Raw genomic sequence first — 21,370 nt, forward strand, 5'->3', positions numbered from 1 at the left:
AATTAAATGTGCAAGATCTTTTATCTCTATAAAATTCTAAAGCATCTTGACCCTTCATAAGTATACCTAAGGGTTGGACTGTGAGTGTTATGGATTCTTTTGGGGGAGGGACTGGTACGAGGTGATTGCTCCTGGACGGAACACTCATTCACCTATGATGTTTCTAGATAAGTTACACAGTGTGGAGTACACGTGAGATGGCCATAAAGTTACAATACATGACAATTAATCCCATTCAGTTTGATATAATTAATGAGAATGGTGAAATAGAAAGGTAATCATTTCTCCAAGAGGAAATGTCAACCCATTAATGAGGATGAGGCTTATTAATGTCATTTGAAGCAGCAGATTTTTGCCCACCTCTTCAGACTGCTGAGCTGGTGGGTTCACTGAGGTAGATGATCATTTCAAGATGCAGTAGAGGGAGGGAACAGTTTGGGAGAGTATTTTTTTATTTTTATTTTTTTGTTGGTTCGTTTGTTTTAAGCGATAGCATTTTGAAGGGATCACAGTTTGGGACACATTAATAAACATTTAATAAGCATAAAATGTATTTCTAAATATAAGTAAATATAAATATATAAATATATGTAAATAAATACAAGTTTAAAATGGGTATTACTCAACTAAAGTGTGTATATATTTGTGTAAAATCTTAATCTTTAAAGAGTCCTTTATTACCATTATATTAACGCATTAAAAACATACCCTTTTTTTAAGTTATATGTCATAGATTCCTTGCCCTTGTTTTCTTGTGACTCTTTGTGACAGACCAGAGTGAGCTGAACTGCATCTAAGAAATGCTATCTGTATAGGTTGTTGGAGGAATACTTTCATGTTCCTGGAACAGCTTTCTAGGGTTTATAAAGGAATTCTTTAAAAAGTTAGACAGTAGGTTACTGAGACAATAGTAATAGGATAGACTATGTTTTTGTTTTGTTTTGTTTTTTAAGAGTTTATTTGAGAGAGAGTGTGCACAGGTCAGGGGAGGAGCAGAGGGAGAGGGACAAGCAGACTCAGTGCTGAGTGTGGAGCCTGATGCAGGCCTTGATCCCACAACCCTGGGATTGTGACCTGAGCTGAAACCAAGAGCTGGATGCCCAACCGCCTGAGCTGCTTGGGTTCCGCTGGGAGACCATATTTTTTTCCAGATTATATGGTGAGGTTTCTCAAGCAAAAACACACTAATTGAATTTTTATTAGAATTTGTTAATTGTTTTTCTACTTAAATTTTATTGCCAACTTAGGGGTTTTATGTAATTATTTCTGATAACTGTTGGATTTATGAAAAAAGTAGTAAATGATGAAATTTTTATGGGATCCTGCCTTTTTAAAATACCTAATACATATCATGTTGTTAGTTCAGAAAGTGTAAGTAGCCTTTAGAAATATATGTGTAACATCGTGTGGGTTTTGGTATGCTTTTGTTATATTTGTGTAGTTTGTATTCTGTAGAAAGTCCAACTTTACTATTTATACAGTTCTTTATAGTGGCTGGAGAGCTGATACATCTTTCACGTAGATTGGCAGTAATAATTGGGAATTTAGCTTTTAAACTTTGAATTATGTATCTTTATGTTATACTTTCAAGAGCTATTTTAGTGATGCCTGGTGGCTCAGTCAGTTAAGTGTCTTCCTTTAGCTCAGGTCATGATCCCAGGGATCAGGGTCCTGGGATCAAACCATGAGTCAGACTCTCCCTGCTCAGGGGGAGTATCTGCTTCTCCTTTCCCTCTGCTGCCTCCTTCCCTCTGCTTGTGCTCTCTCTCTCTCTCTCTCAAATAAATTAATAAAATCTCTTTTTTTAAAAAAAGAGTTATTTTAAATACATTGTTATTTCTTCATATGTGATCTTTTTCTCCTAATAGCCAGTAAAGGAATAAGTATTCCTTAAATTGTTTTACATTATGCTTAAGATAAAATCTTACCCTATTTGTTTTATAACTTTACTATCAACAAATGGTTTTGGATTTAATAGTGCAATAGTTCAATGGATTTTAATTTAAGTTAATGTGATATCATGTAATACCATTAGGGTTAATTTTGTTAATGAACATTATGTTCTGTGTATCTCGTTCTTTTATTCAAGTTTCACAAAACATATAACATCCTTTTGTTCCTTGCCTCAGCAAGCCGGGCATTCTGGGGAAACATTGGCTCTTTCTGGTTTCTGGGGCACAAATAAAGGCCGCTTTTTCAAAATTGATTTAGATATGTGACTAGTTTAGTTCTGCTTTTTCCTTTAGCAAGAACTTCTGTTTTCAGTAAAATTTATGATGAAATTCTGTTTTCTTTAAAAATTAATAGAAACCCATCACAAAAATTAGGAATCGGAATTCCTTCTTTGTTGACATAAGTAGCCTGATAACTAAATTTAGAAGAACTAAATTGCATGAAATTTCAGAGACTGATAATCACATAGTTGGGAAAAGGAGCTTCAACACAACCTGTGCTCTGTCAGAGTAATTTAATTAGAGGTAGTGATATTTCAATGTAATTTGTTAATGGGCACATTCTGCAGAAAAAAGGAGAATCATTCTGCCTGAGCACTGATAATTTTATATATGTTAGGTGGAGTCTGTAAAAAAAAAAATGTTTTCATTGAATTTCATGCATAGAGATGCCTAGAGGAAGAATATCAATGAAGTGAAGAACACCTTTAAATTTTTTGAGTTATTAGAATGCATGCAAAGGAAAATGCAATGATCTTACTGCTCTTCCAATAGTGGAATATATAAAATTACATGCATATCATTATTGGACTGCTGAAAACCCAAATTTCGTATTTTTAATGTCATAACCATTCTTCTATATCATTCCTGCTGCTTGTTTTGATTTTTTCAATTTCATATCAAAGCTCTGTTCCTTTCTTTTATTTGTGGCAACTTGTATACAGATGTTAGTTAATATTACATACCTTTACTTAGAAAGGAAATGAAATAACAGTTTCTCTGAGAGGTTTCATAACATTTTAGAGAACATGATAATAAAACCTTTCTCTTTTGGTAGGGAACTACCAAGAGGTTCAGGAATAAGAGATATTTTTGTGTTAATCTACATTAAGTTTGATTCCAATTTATTTTGTTTCATAGACACTTCATCTTAGTTCTATTGCATTTAGAGGGTTTCAGGTCACTTCAAGTGAGGCTTTGTCAGACATGGTAGGCTTTCTCTTTCATGGGAAGTCCATTTTGGAACAGGTGACCTACCCACCCCCCTTCTCTCCAGAGAAGCTCCCTACAGAGTGGCTCACTCATCCTGGGGATTTCGGTCTTGTATTATACACATTTAACACCTTTAATCATTGCCACTGCTGGGAAAGAGGGTATCAACTTTTAAATGCTTCTGCTGAGAAGTGATGTAGGTCACTTCAGTCCCCAGATTTTATTGGTCAAAGCATACCACATGGTCATACCTAAGGTCAAGGGAGATGAAGAGTGTCCTCTCTTTGTCCATGAAGAGGAGAAAAACTGAAAATATTGGTGATCAATTAGTAATGCCTATGGCAGACTTACTATTTTAGAAGTATGGCAAAATAAATCAGTGTTTCCCAACCAGAATGCCAAGAATAGAGTAACATTGTGCCACACATATGCATGGTTGAACTTTTTTTATAATGTTAAAAAAGATGTGAAGGCACTTTTATAATAAAACAGTTCAGTAAGTTAACTCACAACACTTAACATTATATTTGAAAGCTCCTTTATGGCTTTCTCTAAAAACTTGCTGACAATTTTTATTACTTTTATTATTTTCTGTTTGGCTGAGTGAGACTTATGTAGACCTAAGTCTACACATAGCATCTTCCCAGATCTTTTCATTGACCAAGAGCTCGCTGGCGGAGCTGGAACAAAATGTCCCCTTGCCCACAGAATCTGGTTATCTGGTCATTACTTTTGTATCCGTGTGCTTATCCCAAGTGAAGCTTTTATGCGAGTTTCCATTTAATTATCTTTTCCATTTCACTTGCTTATATTTTTACTCATAGTTTTCCCTGTTTGATTCTAAAATAGAAGGTATCTATAAATTAACTTTTTATGTTTTTTTCAGGGGTCAATTTTGTTAATTTTCTCAATGGCTTCTTTTTCTCTCCCTCTTTTTCTTTTTTTGTATTTCTTCTTTTGCTGTTTTTCTTTCTTCCTGTTAGATTTAAGGTTACAATTAGTCAAAGTCTTATTTTTGATGGAAATCAAGAATTTTTATGTGACTTTTAGAATTAATGTGTATATATTATGTTAAATTTATATAGGTTTTTAGAATCAAATAAGTTAGAATAATTTAGTTTTTTTTTTTCTGGACATAAAATTTACTATTTTATTAAAGAGGACTGTAGTTTCCAGAAATTGATTGTTTCAGAAATATTTTTTGATTATCCAGATATATGAGTATATTTTTGGATACTTTCTATACTTTTTAAATGACGTGAATGTAAATACTCCACATTCTAATTTAGATTACAGGATGTTTAGTTTTTAAAGTTTTTCATGTCTTTATTTTTTTTTAAGATTTTATTTGAGAGAGAGAGCAAGAGTAGTGTAGGGAGGGACTGAGGGAGAGGAAGACGACTCCCAACTGAACAGGGAACCCAACGAGGGTATTGATCTCAGGACCCTGGGATCGTGACCTGAGCCTGAGGCAGACGCTTAACTGCCTGAGCCATCCAGGCATACTTCCTATCTTTATTTTAAAGTATTTTAAAAATGCAGAAGACCATATCTATATATGTGTACACACACACATAATGTATATTATATACTTTTTTTGTATATCATATTGTTTTATATAATTTCATAAGATTACTTAGTACATTATTTATATTTGTTACATGTATATTATATATTATTTTACAAATAGGTTTCTGAAGTTATACATGCCAGAGTTTGTTTTTAGATGTCATTTTTACATATCTTTACTTTTCAAACCCAACCAATAATTTGGGATGAAAGCTTGAAAGACTTCAGAGTCGAAAGAACCCATTCAAATATTTAAGGTATTAATTAGATGATATAATAATAATTCCCTCAGATTGGAATTCATGTGTTCTTATCCTTATTCTCACACTGGGTCTAAACATCTTAATGTGAAATGATCACGTGAAGCCACATGCAGGACAAAATTTGTGGGCACTGTATCCCCAACCAGCCATTTTGAGCAGCAGAAATTTTGCACTTTCTTATACAGGAAGGAGAACATTTCCTCATGAGATTGAGTACATCCCTATATGATCAAGCTCTTAAAGTCATTTATAGCATTTCCTATTTGATGCTTTAAGCCACATGCAGAATCCCTGTTTTACCAGCCTATGTACCCATCATCAACACTCGGAGAAGTAGAAAATGAGCCACTTTTGAATACTACACTCAGGAGGAGTGGTGATGGCAGATCACACATAGTAGTGACAGCATTAATCGAAAAGATTATTAAATCAAAAAGGTTATATTTCCACGTCGATGACTTTAAGGAACTAAAAAACATATCAGTTAATAGCAGTGGCTAGACTCCCTGAAAAGCATTATTCTATTCTGGATAAAAAAAAAGGCAAAACAAACTTCTGTTAATTATATATTCAAGGAGACAAATGAATATTTTACAGTAGGATGGTGAGCAAATATGACATGAGGCTGATGCAGAGGTCCTAATGACATAAAGGTTATAAAAGCTATAAATGGCATGAAGATGTAAAAACCAAGAGTTTAATCTGAGAACCTCATGATTCTGTTGGTTTTATTCATGTAAAAGCTCTTGTACATAGAAGATTGCTCATAAATCTTAAATCCACATAAACTGATATTATGAAAATAAATGGCTCCAGCTTTGTGCAAAGATAAGGGAATACCATATTTGCTGATATATAGCAAAGTGCACGAGCTGTCCAAAGGACACTTTTTTTTTCAGGAGTTTATTAGCTAATAGAAAAATGACCGTGTGTTCAAATGTTGTTCATTGTAGATTTGTTGAAGGAGAGTTATTCACTTGAGAAAATAGCTTACTTACCTGACATTTTGGAGCACCTGAATGAACTTAATTGAAAACTGCAAAAGCCGTGCAAAAAATATTACACACAGTCACAGAGTTTATGGATTTGAAGCAAAAATTCAACGCTGGAAAGAGGATTAAAATGATTCATTTGTGATATTTAGGTGGTGTTATATTTTTAAACCATAAAGAAAAATTATTAAGACTGTTAGAGCAATACCTGTGTATTCTTGAAGTCAAGTTATATCATTACTTTTAAATACTCAATATGACAAAATTTGAAAAGCTTTTGCATTTCCACAAGTAATGTTGGTGTTATATTTGTCAGTGCAAGAAAAGGAAAGACCGTGAAATTTAATAAATCCTCATGGTTCATGCCAAGAAAGACCTTTCTGCCAGTTGGAGAAAAAGTGATGAATTCTTTGCTATCATTTGCTACAGCCAACTTTTGGGAGTAAAGCTTTCATTGATGGTAATTATCAAGAATTTGATAACCAAATCAAAGACTTGTTATAAAAAAGGTATCTCACGAAAAGAAGTTCAGATTTTGAGCATTAAAGAATTTTAAAGGATTTTGGAAGTTTAGGTATATTTAATAGTCCATATGTGTAACTAAATTTCTGTATTTCATTTTTCTTCTTATAATTATATGCCATAAATAACATGTAATGACTTTTTCCACTAAGGTCCAAATGGATATTCCCCTGCTACCTCTAGAAGATCCCACTATATAGGTGCAGACAGGGTTGGTACACCCTGAAATGGCTTCTCAAGGGGTTTCAGGAAGAGTCGTTCCCCGGATTGAAACTCAGGAAGGGCCTGGGGATGGCAAAAGAATATCTAAGCAGGTTTTTCATATCTGTAAGTAAACTTGCCACGTGGTAACCATTCTCCATTGGAATCTGTAAGTAAAAGCACAGAGAAATCCCTACTGTTGAGACAGCTCCTCCCTACCTTCCCCACTCACATTTAGATGTCAGGTTCATTAATTAATATTGCTCTTTATCTGTGGAAGGACAACGTCTCTTGGCACTGTGAAACTATTTCTGTTGTCCCAACATGCTTCAAAAGTAACAATTAATGTGGGGGAAAAAAAACAATAATAAGGTGGGCGCCTGGGTGGCTCAGTGGGTTAAGCCGCTGCCTTCGGCTCAGGTCATGATCTCAGGGTCCTGGGATGGAGTCCCACATCGGGCTCTCTGCTCAGTGGGAAGCCTGCTTCCCTCTCTCTCTCTCTCTGCCTTCCTCTCCGTCTACTTGTGATCTCTCTCTGTCAAATAAATAAATAAAATCTTAAAAAAAAAAAAAACAATAATAAGGTGAAGACATATTTAGGCACAAAAATATTTTGCAGTGTTCTCTTACAATTGTATTCTACTTGAGCAAAAATTATAAGTCATAGGTGAGTATTTTGCTCATTTTCATTCGTATGGTTTATGCAGTGCTATTAAGTGATAATGCATTTAATATATAAGATCTGTGGTTTCCTGTTAATATTTTATAAAGATATTATGGCTTTATGGTTAAAATTAATTTGAGGTATAGCTTTAAGAGTCAAAAAGTACTTTAAAATAATTATTTCTCTGATGTTTAATTTTGTATTAACCATGTTAACAAAGTTTTATGTAGGCTAGAACACAGTAACTACATATTAAATAGGAAAACTATGCAATAGCTCTAAGAATTAATTTCTTGTTTAATATTGTAATGTTTTCAGCCTCAGATATTTAATTGTGTATAGAGTTCTTTTAAAATTGAATAATCCCATGGATCAAGCCTGGTTTTTTAGTTGTCTAAGGAAATTTATTTCCTTCTCCTGTGTTACAAAATTCTGGAGTTTCTACTTTGAGTTAGGGGAGTACTTAAGTATTTAATGTTTTAATGTAAGGAAGATTATTCTGTTGGAAAAATATTTCAAGTTCCTTGATTATTTAAAAAAAAACAGAATTTCTGCTTTATTACACATGTCTAATAAGAAATTATGACTTTTGTGGAACACCAACTCAGCATCTCCATGCCTGAGGTATTTATGTCAAATTATTGATTTAGTTATATTATATAGCTCCAAGTAGTATCTGTTGGAGGCAATTCACTGGAACTCGTGTTTGTGAGAGACTGAGGATATTGACAATTATCCCTCTCAAATATCTAATAATATAGTAGGTTAGATCATCACCAGCAAGGAGGTTTTCCCTATTATTAACATCTTGCATTAGGGTGGCACGTTTGTTGCAACCAATAATGATACGTTATGAATAACTAAAATCCATAGTTTACATTAGGACTCACTCTCTCTGCTGTGCATTCCTCAAGTTTTGACAGATGCAGAATGCCACGTATCCACCATTAAACTATCACATAGAATTGTTTCACTGCTTAAGAATGCATTTTAATTCAACATAAATTGTCATCTTTTCTTAAAAAGCCATATAATAAAAAATGATTAAACTGTTTCATGTTTTGGAAGATGAAAGTTGAAAATTGTGTGCATTATGTTACTCAGAGTTCCTTACCTACCATTTATTAGGAAAATGTTTTAATAACAGGAATGCCTCGGTTCCAGTAAACTATGTATTCTAACAACAGTAACATATCTATGATTGTTGCCTGCCTTCTTTTCCTCATCTTGAAATTTAAATTTTAAATCTAATTTTAATAATCAAGCCATGTCCCTTGGATGTCTCCTTCTTCCTTACAAATGGCTTCTACCTACTCTCTTTTTTATTTTTAACCAGCTTTTTTATACACAAATTTTTTATAGTCCTCCTGAAAACTCCTTTGAAATGTTATAAGTAAATTTAATTTATAAATTAAATTAGTGATGTAACTAAGATTCTATAACATAGCCATTTCCCACTATTTTTTTCATTAATATCTATGTTTCTGTAAAAAAAAAAAAAATCCTCTTGAATAAGTTTCAATGGTTCTTTCAAGAAGAGAATTTTGTCAAATTTGAGAAAATATCCTTAGTTGCATCTAAGTTGTAAGTGAAACAAGATAATAGGCAATAAACACCAACCAGTGGTTAATAATTGGAATCTACACATTACCCATTGTGTTAGACCACAAACGAGGTGGTTTAAACAACAGAAATGATTTTCTCTCAGTTCTGAAGGGTCTAAGTTCAAGACCAAGGTGATAGCATGTTGGACTTCTCTCAAGACCTGTCTTTGCTTACCGATGGCTTCCTTCTTCCTGTGTCCTCACGTGGTCTTTCCTCTGTGTTCGTGCACGTCTATGTCCAAATTTCCTCACCTTATGAGGACACTAATCTTATTGGATGAGGGCCTATCCATATGAGCTTTGTAAATCTTAATTACCACTTTAAAGACCAGTATGTCCAATTACAGTCATAGTCAAAAGTACTGAGAGTCTGTGCTCCAACATAGGAATTTTGAAGAGCACAGTTCAGTTTGGAACACCCATTGAAATTAGTAAGCCTCTTAATTTGTGTGACTTGAAAATAGTGAAATGTGGTTATCACTGATGAAGCATGTCACCGTGAACCAGGCACTCTACAAGCATTAACTCACAACCACAGGATGAAGTCAGGACTAGGCTTTCACCGAGGAGGATTTTTTTCAGTTGGCAATGGACTTTTTTCAGTCAAGGTGTTGACACTAATGGTTGAATGTACAAAGGGAATTATGTAATGAAAAACACTTCTTTAAACCTGAATACTCCCCCAAAGTGTTGCTTATTTTAGCATTTGAGCAAATGCAGATTAACATTTGTTTAAAAAACCCAGAAGAATTTAATAATAGATATGTTAAACCAATTCATAGTAGTCATAGGTGAGGAGCAGGGGTGATTGAAAACTTACTGACTTTAAAGAATTGACCTTTATGCAATTTCCTTCAGAGAGTTTCCCCAGTGTCAGACTCCCTGAGGTCAACCACTTCTCATTCATAGGATGTTCTATGACCCTTTATAGGAAAGACACGGTTTGGGTTTTTTTTTCCTTCTTTGCAAATGCATTTTTCTTTAAAGGCCTTCTTTCCCTTCCCTGCATCATTCTGACACCTGAATTCAAATAGGTAACTGAGTACCAAATTAACAGAATCCACAGGCACTGGAACACTGAGCATGAATTTCCCCTTCTGCCCGCTGCTCACCTTCACCTCCCCTGCTGGGACCCAGCTACTCCCCTTTATGGGACATTTAGGGTACACCTCCAACTTAAAGACTTCTTTATAATAATACTCTTTACTCTGGTACTTTTGGAGATCTAAATGTGGCATTATTCTCTTCACGAGCATTTATCGAACTTCTTTGTCTTTTCTGTTTACTAAAGGTTTAGGTTTCAGTAACTTAGGAGTCATGAGTTCAGTTGGATTCTTTTTTGCTTTGGTAGGAGAATCCCTAAAGTCAAGCAGCCATGGGCATGGAATTTTCTTTCCATGGCATGGCTTTCTGAATTTTCTTTCCCCATTCCTAGAACAGAAATAATGATTTCCACTTCAGGAGGTTATTGCTAAGACTTATGTAGATAAGCTAATCTTCGGTATCTTGTTCAATGCCTGGCATGCAACAAATATTAATTCATTATCTTTCACTCTCAACAGCCTAATACAAAGTCCATTACTTAAAGCTCCTGGGTTTTTTGTTGTGGTGATTGCTGAACACAACACATTGCCATAGCAGGCTGGACATACTTCTGTGTTTCCTGCCTATTTTCAAGTTTTTTGAAAAGTTGTAAGGTATCACCTATACAACTGGTCTGTGAAAATTTAATGAGCATTTATACTGTCTCTGTCACTGCGAGGTGTCCTAGGAAACAGAAGAACCAAGACTCACTGTCAGGAAGCCAAAATGAGTTTACAGTCTACTTAGAGAAGACCTAGTCATGCGAAACCATTAATAAGTAGACATTAGTTTTTATAATCATTGTTCTAATAAAAATAAGTGCTTCTGTGGACAGGAAATGTAAAAACAAGTAAGAGTTAAAATTAAATTAGATTAAATTAAAATTAAAGATGTGAAGCCTTCCCAAATGAGGGCATTGGCTGCTATCTTCTAAAGATCGTCTAGGTGGACCGTTTGCCCAAATGACGGCCTGGCTGTGGAGCTGTGGAGCTGTGGCATGGAGAATGGGGGTGGAGGGACTTTCCAGAGAAAGTGGTGAGCATGGGATATGGGCTGCAGGGAGATGGGAGAATGACCGAGAAATCCGATTGGGTAGAATATGTTTTAGAAGATGATGTACAAAAAAACCAAAGAGACCAAGTGACCAAAAGTGGAAAGAATATTGTATACCAGATGAAAGAGGATGTATAATATTGTGGATGGTAACCGAGAAGGAGACTTGATTGGGCAACAAATGCTTAGTCTAGGAGAAGATGCTCAGAGAGCTGGAACAGGGAGAAAACCTCTAGGAGGCCGATGCAACGATCCAGGTGGGAATTGATGAGGGCCCATTCTAGAGTGGTGAAAAGGGACAAAAATGTGCAGAAGGTCTGATCTAGGTTCTATGTTTTTAAGTTCACAAATACCGTTTTTTCTTTGATATAAAAAGGCATTTTTATACAGAAAGTTGATAAAAGTCTTTTGTTTTGCTTTCTCAGCAGGGTTCCCCGAAATCAATTTTACTTTTCATTTTGTCTTTAATAAAAGATTAGCAGTAGATGGCATTGTTCTGTAAAAAAGATTACGCATTTTTCACTTTTTAATCGTATGGCAAGTCAGATGGGGTAAATAAGTATCTTTTGGGATACTTCTACTCCAAAGACAAATATTTTGGTATAACATAATATATTGTGAGATATAACTTGTATTTTCATTTTTAGATGTTTGAAAAATGAAGGATGATCTATGTGGGACTATGTGAAAAATAACATATTCAGTAGTTGAAGTACTTTACTACTGTTATCAAGGATCTTATGGTTACTAAGGGAAGTAAGCAAGCATGTTATTTGGCTGTGATCTTGTGCACATCACAGTGAATTTATATTAATGTAAACAAAAGAACTCATCAATTCATATGTGGAGTGGGAGCTTGAAAAAATTTACTTAGATACTTGAAAAATGCAAAAATTGGTATATGATTCTATTTTATAATGTGTACCTATTAATTGCTTTCCGAAATGTATCCTGTGTAATTGTGGTTAGGGCATAACACCACATATTTATAGAAATTTAAAAAAAAATTGTTTTTTCTTTGATTCCTTTATGCTATGCCCAGAGAAATTTTCCTCATAAAGAATGATTAAGGGTTTCAAAGGAAATCATCTTCCTTAGAGAATATTTTTATTATTTTATAATTTTACTTTGGCTTGAATATGTTTAGTCCTACATTTATAAGCATGTGGTTTAACTTTCGTGTTGTTACCCAATGGGACATAAGCTGATTGACATTGCTTTTAAGAAAACATTAATGTTTTTTTTAAATTTTAAGTCATTACATGTAAGATAAAGATAAGATACTGAAATCTTTTTGATTTTCTATTCTTAAGATATAGATATTTTTAGTTAAACTTTATTTTGAGATAAGTCTTTATTTTTATTTGTCTGAAAATTTACAAATTGTTATTCCTTCATAGAACTATTATAAGCACTATGAGGACTAGAAATTGCAAATCATTCCCCTTTAAATTACTACTACAGTCTTGTAATTCTAGAGCGTAGTGGGCATTAATAGAAGTTATTGCTTTCTTCCTCTGAGAATTTATTCAAAAAGTATAAATTAAGACTATGTGCCAGGAAATATGCAAAGTATTCAAGTAGCTAAGAGAATTTCCCTGACGTTCATCTCACTGTGAATGTCAAGAATGGCTATAAAACTGTGGCAGTAGGGTTCAGATGGCTACATGAGGACAGAGAACAAGGGATAGTTCCACCTTCAGTGACTCGAGCTAGGACCGGAAGGATGAGTGGGAGTTTCTAAGGGAGCAGCCGGTAATCTCAGGGAGAGGCATGGCAGAAAAAGCAGGTGTAGCCAAGGGCTATAAGATTCAGAGGAACGTGAAGGGAAGGGGAAGGCTTTGGAACTAAGGAGATTCTGGGGAACAACTCGGAACCATAATCTGGTATTCTCTAGTATAAGAATTGCTTTAATAGGGGCGCCTGGGTGGTTCAGTGGGTTAAGCAGCTGCCTTTGGCTCAGGTCATGATCTCAGGGTCCTGGGATCGAGTCCCGCATCAGGCTCTCTGCTCGGCAGGGAGCCTGCTTCCCTCTCTCTCGCTCTGCCTGCCTCTCTGTCTACTTGTGATCTCTCTCTGTCAAATAAATAAATAAAATCTTAAAAAAAAAAAAAAAAGAATTGCTTTAATAATATAAAACTAAAACTTTTGTGTTTTATGCTTACCGTGTTTTATCCTTTAACGTAAGCGGGATCTGGACTTAGACGTTTCTGCGTTTGTATTATCACCAGACTTGTATGTTTGTTTTCTCTTAACAGTGAAGTTCAGCAACTGCAATGGGAAACGGAAAGTCCAGTATGAAAGCAGTGAGCCAGCGGATTTTAAGGTGGATGAAGACGGCATGGTGTACGCCGTGAGAAGCTTTCCCCTCTCCTCTGAGCATGCCAAGTTCCTGATATATGCCCAAGATAAAGAGACTCAGGAAAAGTGGCAAGTAGCAGTAAAGTTGAGCCTCAAGCCTACCTTCCCTGAAGACTCAGTGAAGGTAGAGTATCCAAACACGGCTTTGGAGTTACGTTTAAAAATTAGATTCATACAGTTGGGACTAAATAGTTGCTTTGCTTTACATCACATTGGCCAGTATTTGAATTTTTATCAACTTCAGCCACTTCAAATAGTATTTTGTTGTTGTTGTTATTTTAATCTTACAAGATACTTAGACCAGATATGTATGTAAGCTCTCTGAAATTGTGTTTGAAATGGCTGTTGATACTTCGAGATTTACAACTTAATTTAAATTAGGAGTTGTTTGTTTTAAATTTCTTAGAAGCTTTACAAGCTGTTAAATGTAACCCTCAAATAAACAATTCTTTGCAAGATGTCACTAGTCAAGTCTATTAAATGGGAAGTACAGATATACTGTAGCATTTCTAGTGTAGAGTATTGGGTTTTTTTCTTGTCCCTTAATAATCAAATTGGGGAGTATGAATTATTTATATAACTGACATAACTTTAAGGAATGATATACTCCCTCTGGTGGAAGCTGCTATGAACCAGGATAAAAGAAATAGATACACTTCCCACAAAGTACAGTTTGATTAAATTCAGCAAACATTTACTGAGCACTTATTTCATATAAATCACTATATTCGGAATTTTTAATAAGATGCAATAATTTCTTCAGTAAAGTTATGATAACACTGTTAGTTTCTGAATATTCTAGTTCATGTTAATTTGAAACAAATACGAGGAGGCACCACAATCATTTATTTTTGAAGTCTGCAATTTCATGAAGTATAGCTATTACATTTTGTAGATTATTGTACTGTGGGAGGTAAGAATACACACATTCGCTTTGGCTATTTAGTGGTAAGTGTAACATACACACCCATAATCAAATATGAATAAGTGTATTAGTGGAAAAGGTATCATTTTTCTCTTGCCCCAATGTTAGACTTTTATTATGTAAAATGTAACTTATTAATCTATTAACTGTTAAGGGAAATCCTGTCATCTGGGGAATACAGAGTGAGAAACTGGTAACTAATTGAGTGAAAAGATGCTTTTGTTGTTGATGATTCGCTGTGTTCCAGCAAACTAGCTTGGATATTTGCACTGAAGCAGCAAGGGCTAATGGCTAAAATGTCTACAGATATAAGGAGAAACAGAAGAAAATGTTGACATCCAGCAGAGATTAATACCCAATGTGCAAAGTGGGTCATCTACAGCATCCATCATGGCTGACATAGGTTTAGAATAATTACAGCATTAATTCTGTGGGATTTAATAGGGTCATAAATATTTGAGACATGCTTTAGCAGTATGTATTAAACTTCTCTTGGAATTCAAATTATATTTTAGCACATCAAGATCTAAATTTAATGTACAGTAGCACATTACCTGAACTGTGGTTTAAACTAATGAGAGATATATAAAAGGATACCATTAAATTTTGCTCAATATTAACTCCTATCTAAGATAGTTTATAGAAACTACTCATAGCTTACACAGCTGTGCCACATAATAAATTGTTTGGAATTCAATTCTTCAATGATCAGTGTAACCCCCAAATTTTACGGTGTTTTCTATTATTTTAATGGGGGGATGAGGACAGGGCCTCTAGGCGTATTTTCTGGTTCATAACAGTGAACCCTGTTCTGTCAGGTATGCAATGATACTGCTGTCTTTCAGAAAATGTTTTTCCTAGTACTCAGCAATGTCTTGTATTTTAATGCAAAGGAATCCCAAGAAATTGAAGAAATAGTATTCCCAAGACAAGTGAGTAAGCACAATGGCCACCTACAAAGGCAGAAGAGAGACTGGGTTATCCCTCCAATCAACTTGCCAGAAAACTCCAGGGGACCTTTTCCTCAAGAGCTTGTCAGGGTAGGCTGGCACAATTTTAATTATCTCCATGGCATGCGTCAAGTGTATGTTAGAAATGCTTTTGTCTCTTGTATCACAAGACAGACTTTACCACATATAATAAAAATATATTTTTTGATATAAGTGAAACGTCTATAGTGTTGTGCAGAGCCTTTTTTTTTTTTAATTATTATCTCAGATTATGTAGGTAGGGCTTTCTGTGGGTCCCATCCACAACGGATGGTGAAGTTTGTTGAGCGTGTGAATATGTACCTCCCACATACATCCACAACCAGACCATACCCTTTCTCACAACGCAAACACACACACACACACACACACCCCTTTCCTTCACTTCCCCATCTGACAGCTGTGCTTTCCATGATGATCTTTGCCCTCTACAGATAGCTTTTGAGCCAAAGAAGAAATAAAGGGGCAATCATTGCTAAAAATGCCAGCACCAGGTGCATTTGAGAGTTTTTTAAAAGAAAAAAGGAAGTGACCTCTGCTACCATTAACAGAATCCCTGGGGCTGTGCAAAACCATAGGCTTTTATAAGTCTGAGAAGTAATTTTTTTTCGTTACTCCAAATGTATGCCATCAGATATGGAGGGAAAAAAAATCACAGATATTTGTACATATTTGGTAAAATTAGCAACCCATTGTTTTATTGCGAAAGTAAAAAAGACAAAGTTATTGTGTTTTTGTTTATTTGAATCTAGATGTTCGTGTGCACGATTAATTTCACATTTCAAAACATACTTACTGAAAGTTGTATTCTTTAATAAGTCATTTTTATATTGCATATTTTATTTTAATGCACATTATAATTCAATTTAACAATGGACAACATGGCCCCCAAATAAAGGCTTTTTTTTTTTTCTTCCCTACTTTAATGGACAATGAGTAAAAAGAGAATTTTGCCTTAACAAGAAAACTAATAAACCAGATTCTGTTACTGGGTGAAGTATATTTACCTAATAAATAAAGATCTATTATTATCACCTGCCAATTGGCCCTCTCCCTGAGCTGTTCTTCTTCCTTCTTTTCTGTAGCGTTTTCCTTTGATTTCTCACCTATAAACTGATTTTTCTGGGGAATTGTTATATTTGGGGGAAAGGCAGTGAGCCTAGAGTGGATGTAATTTTTGAGAGCAAAAAAAATGTATTATAAAATGATTTCTTGTGTGTTTTGTTATTAATAAAGAATTTGGAGTAATAGATACCACCTTAAAATGACATGGAGAGCTTTGGTTGCAGTGAGTAACGTCAGTAAGACACCAGTGCAGAAATCTGACTTCTGAGCTCAACCATAATATTAGAATTCCCATGTAAGTTTGTTTCACACAATGGCCTAGGCAGTTATTTCTTCTCCTAACTGCATCAAAAAGGTAAACAAGTTTTATTTCAATTCAATTGGACACCTGTTCCCGTGTTAAATATTCTAACCTACGATCTCCCTGGATAGAATTTGATGCAGTTTAAAAACGGACACTCCTTAATTTTGACTTTTTGGCCCTGCTCCTAGTGATTGCTCTTTTAGACATCAGTGTTGGTCTGAGTCTTTCTGGTCATAGGTGACATCTCTTTTTGAAGTTTATGACAGAGAAGCAAGGATGAGAAACAGGACTGGTTTTCTGGGAAGAGATGCTGTAAGTTTGTAACTGAAAAAGGGCATGAGGTGTGGCCTGTTCTGTCTCTGATAATGAGCTCACTTAGTCTCTCATTTAATATGATTGTCTTCTTGATCCTCAGATCAGGTCGGACAGAGATAAAAACCTTTCACTACGGTATAGCGTAACTGGGCCCGGAGCTGATCAGCCTCCAACCGGTATCTTCATTATCAACCCCATCTCAGGTCAGCTGTCCGTGACCAAGCCTCTGGATCGTGAGCTGATAGCCCGGTTTCATGTAAGATTTCAGCCCGCTGATAATCTGTTGTATTAATACCCTTCTAACTGTGTAGTTTAACATTCACTTCTTATATGGGTCTTAGAGCTTTGATACTCACAGGTTTAATACCAGAAATAAGCTTTTCAACTTGTTGTAATGATTTCATGGTTTTTATAGAATTGATGAATGTTTAGGGTAAAAAACCAAACCAAACCAAATAAAAACAGTGCCAAAGAAGGAAGTGAGATTGCCTAAAATCTCCTCACCCTTTACATGTTGGTGTGGCTAAGGATTTAGAGGAACAAATGTACATGAAGGAAGTCAAAGAGTCAAAGATTATTGCCTGTGAATTATAGAGATCACAACACTTTTAATGACTGCATAGTATTCCATAAAATGTGTCGGCTATTATTTTAATGATAGTTTCTTAAAATTTCAGTAGACATCTATGTTTGTCATCTTTACCTATTCTTCGTGGTCTGACTGTTACCATGAAATAGTCTTAGCAAATGGATAGTGCACTTTAATTTTATTTGTTGGCTCTATTCCTTCCAGAAAGGTCTGCCATTTAGATGCTCCCAACCAGAAATTGAGATTTCCCTTTCTCTCATAACCCGGCCAACACATGGTTTCATCCATCTGCCAATCTGAGCAATCTATTCTTGATATATTGTCTTATTATATTTCTTATGTTCATTTTTACACTCTTTATTTTTCTGTTTTATTCATTTTCTTATTGAGTTATCACTTTTGTATATAATTATTATGTTCATATTTTCAAAAATACGTATATATTTGAAAGTGATTTTTCCAATTTAAAAATATTAATTGAAGTGTTTTAAAACTCAAGAATTGCCTAATATTAATCAAATTCCAGGAGGCATTTTTCTTTTCCTTTTTCTTAGCCAGGCTTACACATTTCCTGGAACAAGATTTCAATAATTTTTTCATGAGTTTAATATAGAAACCTAAGTTGGTCTTTATTACTTCTCCAATTTCTGCATGAATAACTAAAATTTGCAATGAAATTATCATTTTTAGACAGAATATATGCACATTATAAAAACTTCCAAATAATGCAGTACTAATGAGAAAGTAAAATGATTTGTAATCTCAGTACATAAAACCAACCTGTTTCTTTTACTTTTTTTTTTTTAAACAATTTGGTGATAGGCTGTAAGATGTTTTTCTTTGCATAGATTCATAAATGTATTCTTTGAAATTGGCATCATTCTCTGAAACCAGCTTTTGTCACTTTTGCAATCAAAAGATTTAGCATCTTTCCGTGTCAGTAAATAGTTATTTATTTATAGCATCGTTTTTGATTGCTTCAAATGATTTTGTTGAATGAATGTAATATAATTTTAACTAATTACTTATGGGTAGATATTTGGGTAATTTGTTTTTTTATTTTACTTTGCAACTATAAATAATATGGCAATGAACTTTTTTTCTGTACATTTGCCCATTATATCCTTGGAATAAATTTCTAAAATTGGAATTATTTTAATAAATATAGTGATGTTATTCTCTAGAGTGGTTGTATTATGTTGCATTGCCTGCCCACTGTATAGGAGATATATTTTTTCCACTCTATTATCTATTCCAGGCATTGTTTACTTACCTAATTATCATTGGCAAAGAAATTATCTCAATGCTTTGAGTTGCCTAATCTGAATATCTAATCAAAGTGAATTCCCTATTCCTGTTCTCTGTTGAATTTTGATTTTTTAGAGGGGAGGGGAGGGGAGGGGCAGAGGGAGAGGGAGAGAGAGAATCCCAAAGCAGGCTCCATGTCCGGTGTGGAGCCCAACACAGGGCTCAGTCTCACAAACCTGAGATCATGACCTGAACTTAAATCAAGAGTGGGATGCTTGGGGCGCCTGGGTAGCTCAGTGGGTTAAAGACTCTGCCTTCGGCTCAGGTCATGATCCCAGTGTCCTGGGATCGAGCCCTGCATCGGGCTCTCTGCTCAGCGGGGAGCCTGCTTCCTTCTCTCTCTCTGCCTGCCTCTCTGCCTACTTGTAATCTCTGTCTGTCAAATAAGTAAATAAAATCTTTAAAAGAAAAGAAAAAGAGTGGGATGCTTAACCAACTGAGCCACCCAGGAGCCCCTCTCTGTTGAATTTTCTTTGGGAATTGTTTACCCTTTATACTTACTATTAAGAACCTCTTATCTATTTGGGATGTTAATGTTTAATTTGTCATATATTTTCCTCTTTTGTTGTTTGTTTTTAAACTTTGTTAATAATATCTACCCTGCTATAGTTCTTGCATTGTAAAATTGTTTTTCAATTTTATCATAAAGTCTAGTTTTAGAGATAGTTCTAATCTCCCCAATTTTATCTGTTGTACTTATTTATTTATCTTGGTGTCTATATTTTTAACCTCTGTGAAGTGTATTTTACTAAAAGGAGAGCGGTATCTAGATGTACTTTGTTTTTGCTTTATAGATAACCAGTTGCCTCATGTAATGAATTAGTATTCCCAGTGGTTTATCACTGATACTTAGTCAATCAAAACTTTTTTTGTGTTTGTTTTTAGACTCTTACACTGCACAATAACATATTTGTTGAATTTTTGCACTTATAAAAACTTCTTAAATTATTGAAGTTTTGAAAATTGTTAAAATATTGATATTGTGGTAGAGTGAGAGAGACTCCTATAGATCTAAATAGATGAATAAGCATAGGAAAATTTTTAAAATGTTTTCAGGGGGTGCGTGGCTGGCTCAGTGGGTAAAGCATGTGACTCTTGATCTCATGGTTGTGAGTTCAAGCCCCATATTGGATGTAGAGCTTAAACAAGTAAAATGAGAGTTGTTCTTTAAAAAGGGAGGGTGGCGCCTGGCTAGCTCAGTCTTTAGAGCATCTGACTATTGATTGGGGGGTTATGAGTTTGAGCCTCACAGTGGGTGTAAAAATAAAGAAAAATTTTTTTAAACTCTTGAGTACTACTTGAGTACTACTCAACATTCCCTTCTTCCAAAGGACTTGAATGTTTCATCAACCAGGTTTTTTTTTTTTAATCCTTCAGGAACACTTAATGCTAGTGCTTTTTATATTGTTCTAAACTATAAAGAAAGAAGTAAAACTTCCAAACCTTTCATAAAGACAAAGTGTCATTAATACAGAAACTTTATAAAAATAGCACATGATAGACCAGTCTCTAGTTAGATGAGTCTCAGATTTATGAATATAAAGAATATCAATATAAAAATTCTAGATAATTCTTCCTGTATGAAGTCTCATTATCTGAACTCCTGTGGTTAAAACGGGAAATAAATATTTTCAGGTCAGTTTCGGGGTAAACTCTTGCGCTGCAGAGTCTTACCGCGAGGACAGAAGAGAACAACACTCATAAAAAAAATAGAATCAATTATAGAATTGCAAGGATGTTTCAGTGTGAAGATCTATTAATATGTGATATATTAAATAAGTGAAGAAAAAAGATTATTTTAGAGCTGTTGAAAGGCAATAATAAAATTTGCATTGTCTCATGTTAGATAATCTCTAAATTTTTTTTAAAAAGGGGATATATTGATGCTTCTTTAACTTGATGAACCATGCCCAGCAGAATCCAACAGCCAGCATCATACTTAACAGAAAAACCACAGAAGCATCCCATTAAAAAGAAGCAATTCAATGGAACATTACACAGCTACTGAAAAGAATGTAATGGATCTCTATGCGCTGGATTAAAAGATTTTGAGGCTATTCTACCAAGAGTAGATGACTGACTATTTATTTAAAAAGAAAAAAAAAAAAAGATAAAATTCTTAGAATACCATAAAACTCAAGCTTGGGAGAGGAACAATTATTTTACATACTCACACACTTTTAATGTTTATGAGTGACTTTTACAATTTAAAAAACACACCTAGTGTCAAAATTCCCTATGCACACTTAATTCTAAGTTCTCCTCTGTTCTTACAATCTCTACGACTACTCTGTGCCCAGTACATTTTTAATTACCCTGACTCATATGTACAGATTTAGCAAAAGGATTTGGGAACTGGACAGAACTGGCTTTGGATATGGGCTCTGTCAAGAGACAGA

General features: G+C 34.6%; 1 protein-coding gene across 1 annotated transcript in view; it reads left to right on the forward strand.

Annotated features, from left to right (window-relative positions):
- CDH2 (cadherin 2) overlaps window positions 1-21,370 on the forward strand; it is a 213,997-nt gene that overhangs the window by 137,275 nt on the left and 55,352 nt on the right. Inside the window, exons 3-5 of the mRNA XM_047697406.1 lie at window positions 13,374-13,600; window positions 15,295-15,441; window positions 17,175-17,330. Of these exons, the coding sequence (XP_047553362.1) occupies window positions 13,374-13,600; window positions 15,295-15,441; window positions 17,175-17,330 (530 nt within the window). The remainder of the gene's footprint in view (window positions 1-13,373; window positions 13,601-15,294; window positions 15,442-17,174; window positions 17,331-21,370) is intronic.

This window comes from Lutra lutra, chromosome 12, assembly GCF_902655055.1.
Source record: "Lutra lutra chromosome 12, mLutLut1.2, whole genome shotgun sequence".
Classification (NCBI taxonomy): domain Eukaryota; kingdom Metazoa; phylum Chordata; class Mammalia; order Carnivora; family Mustelidae; genus Lutra; species Lutra lutra.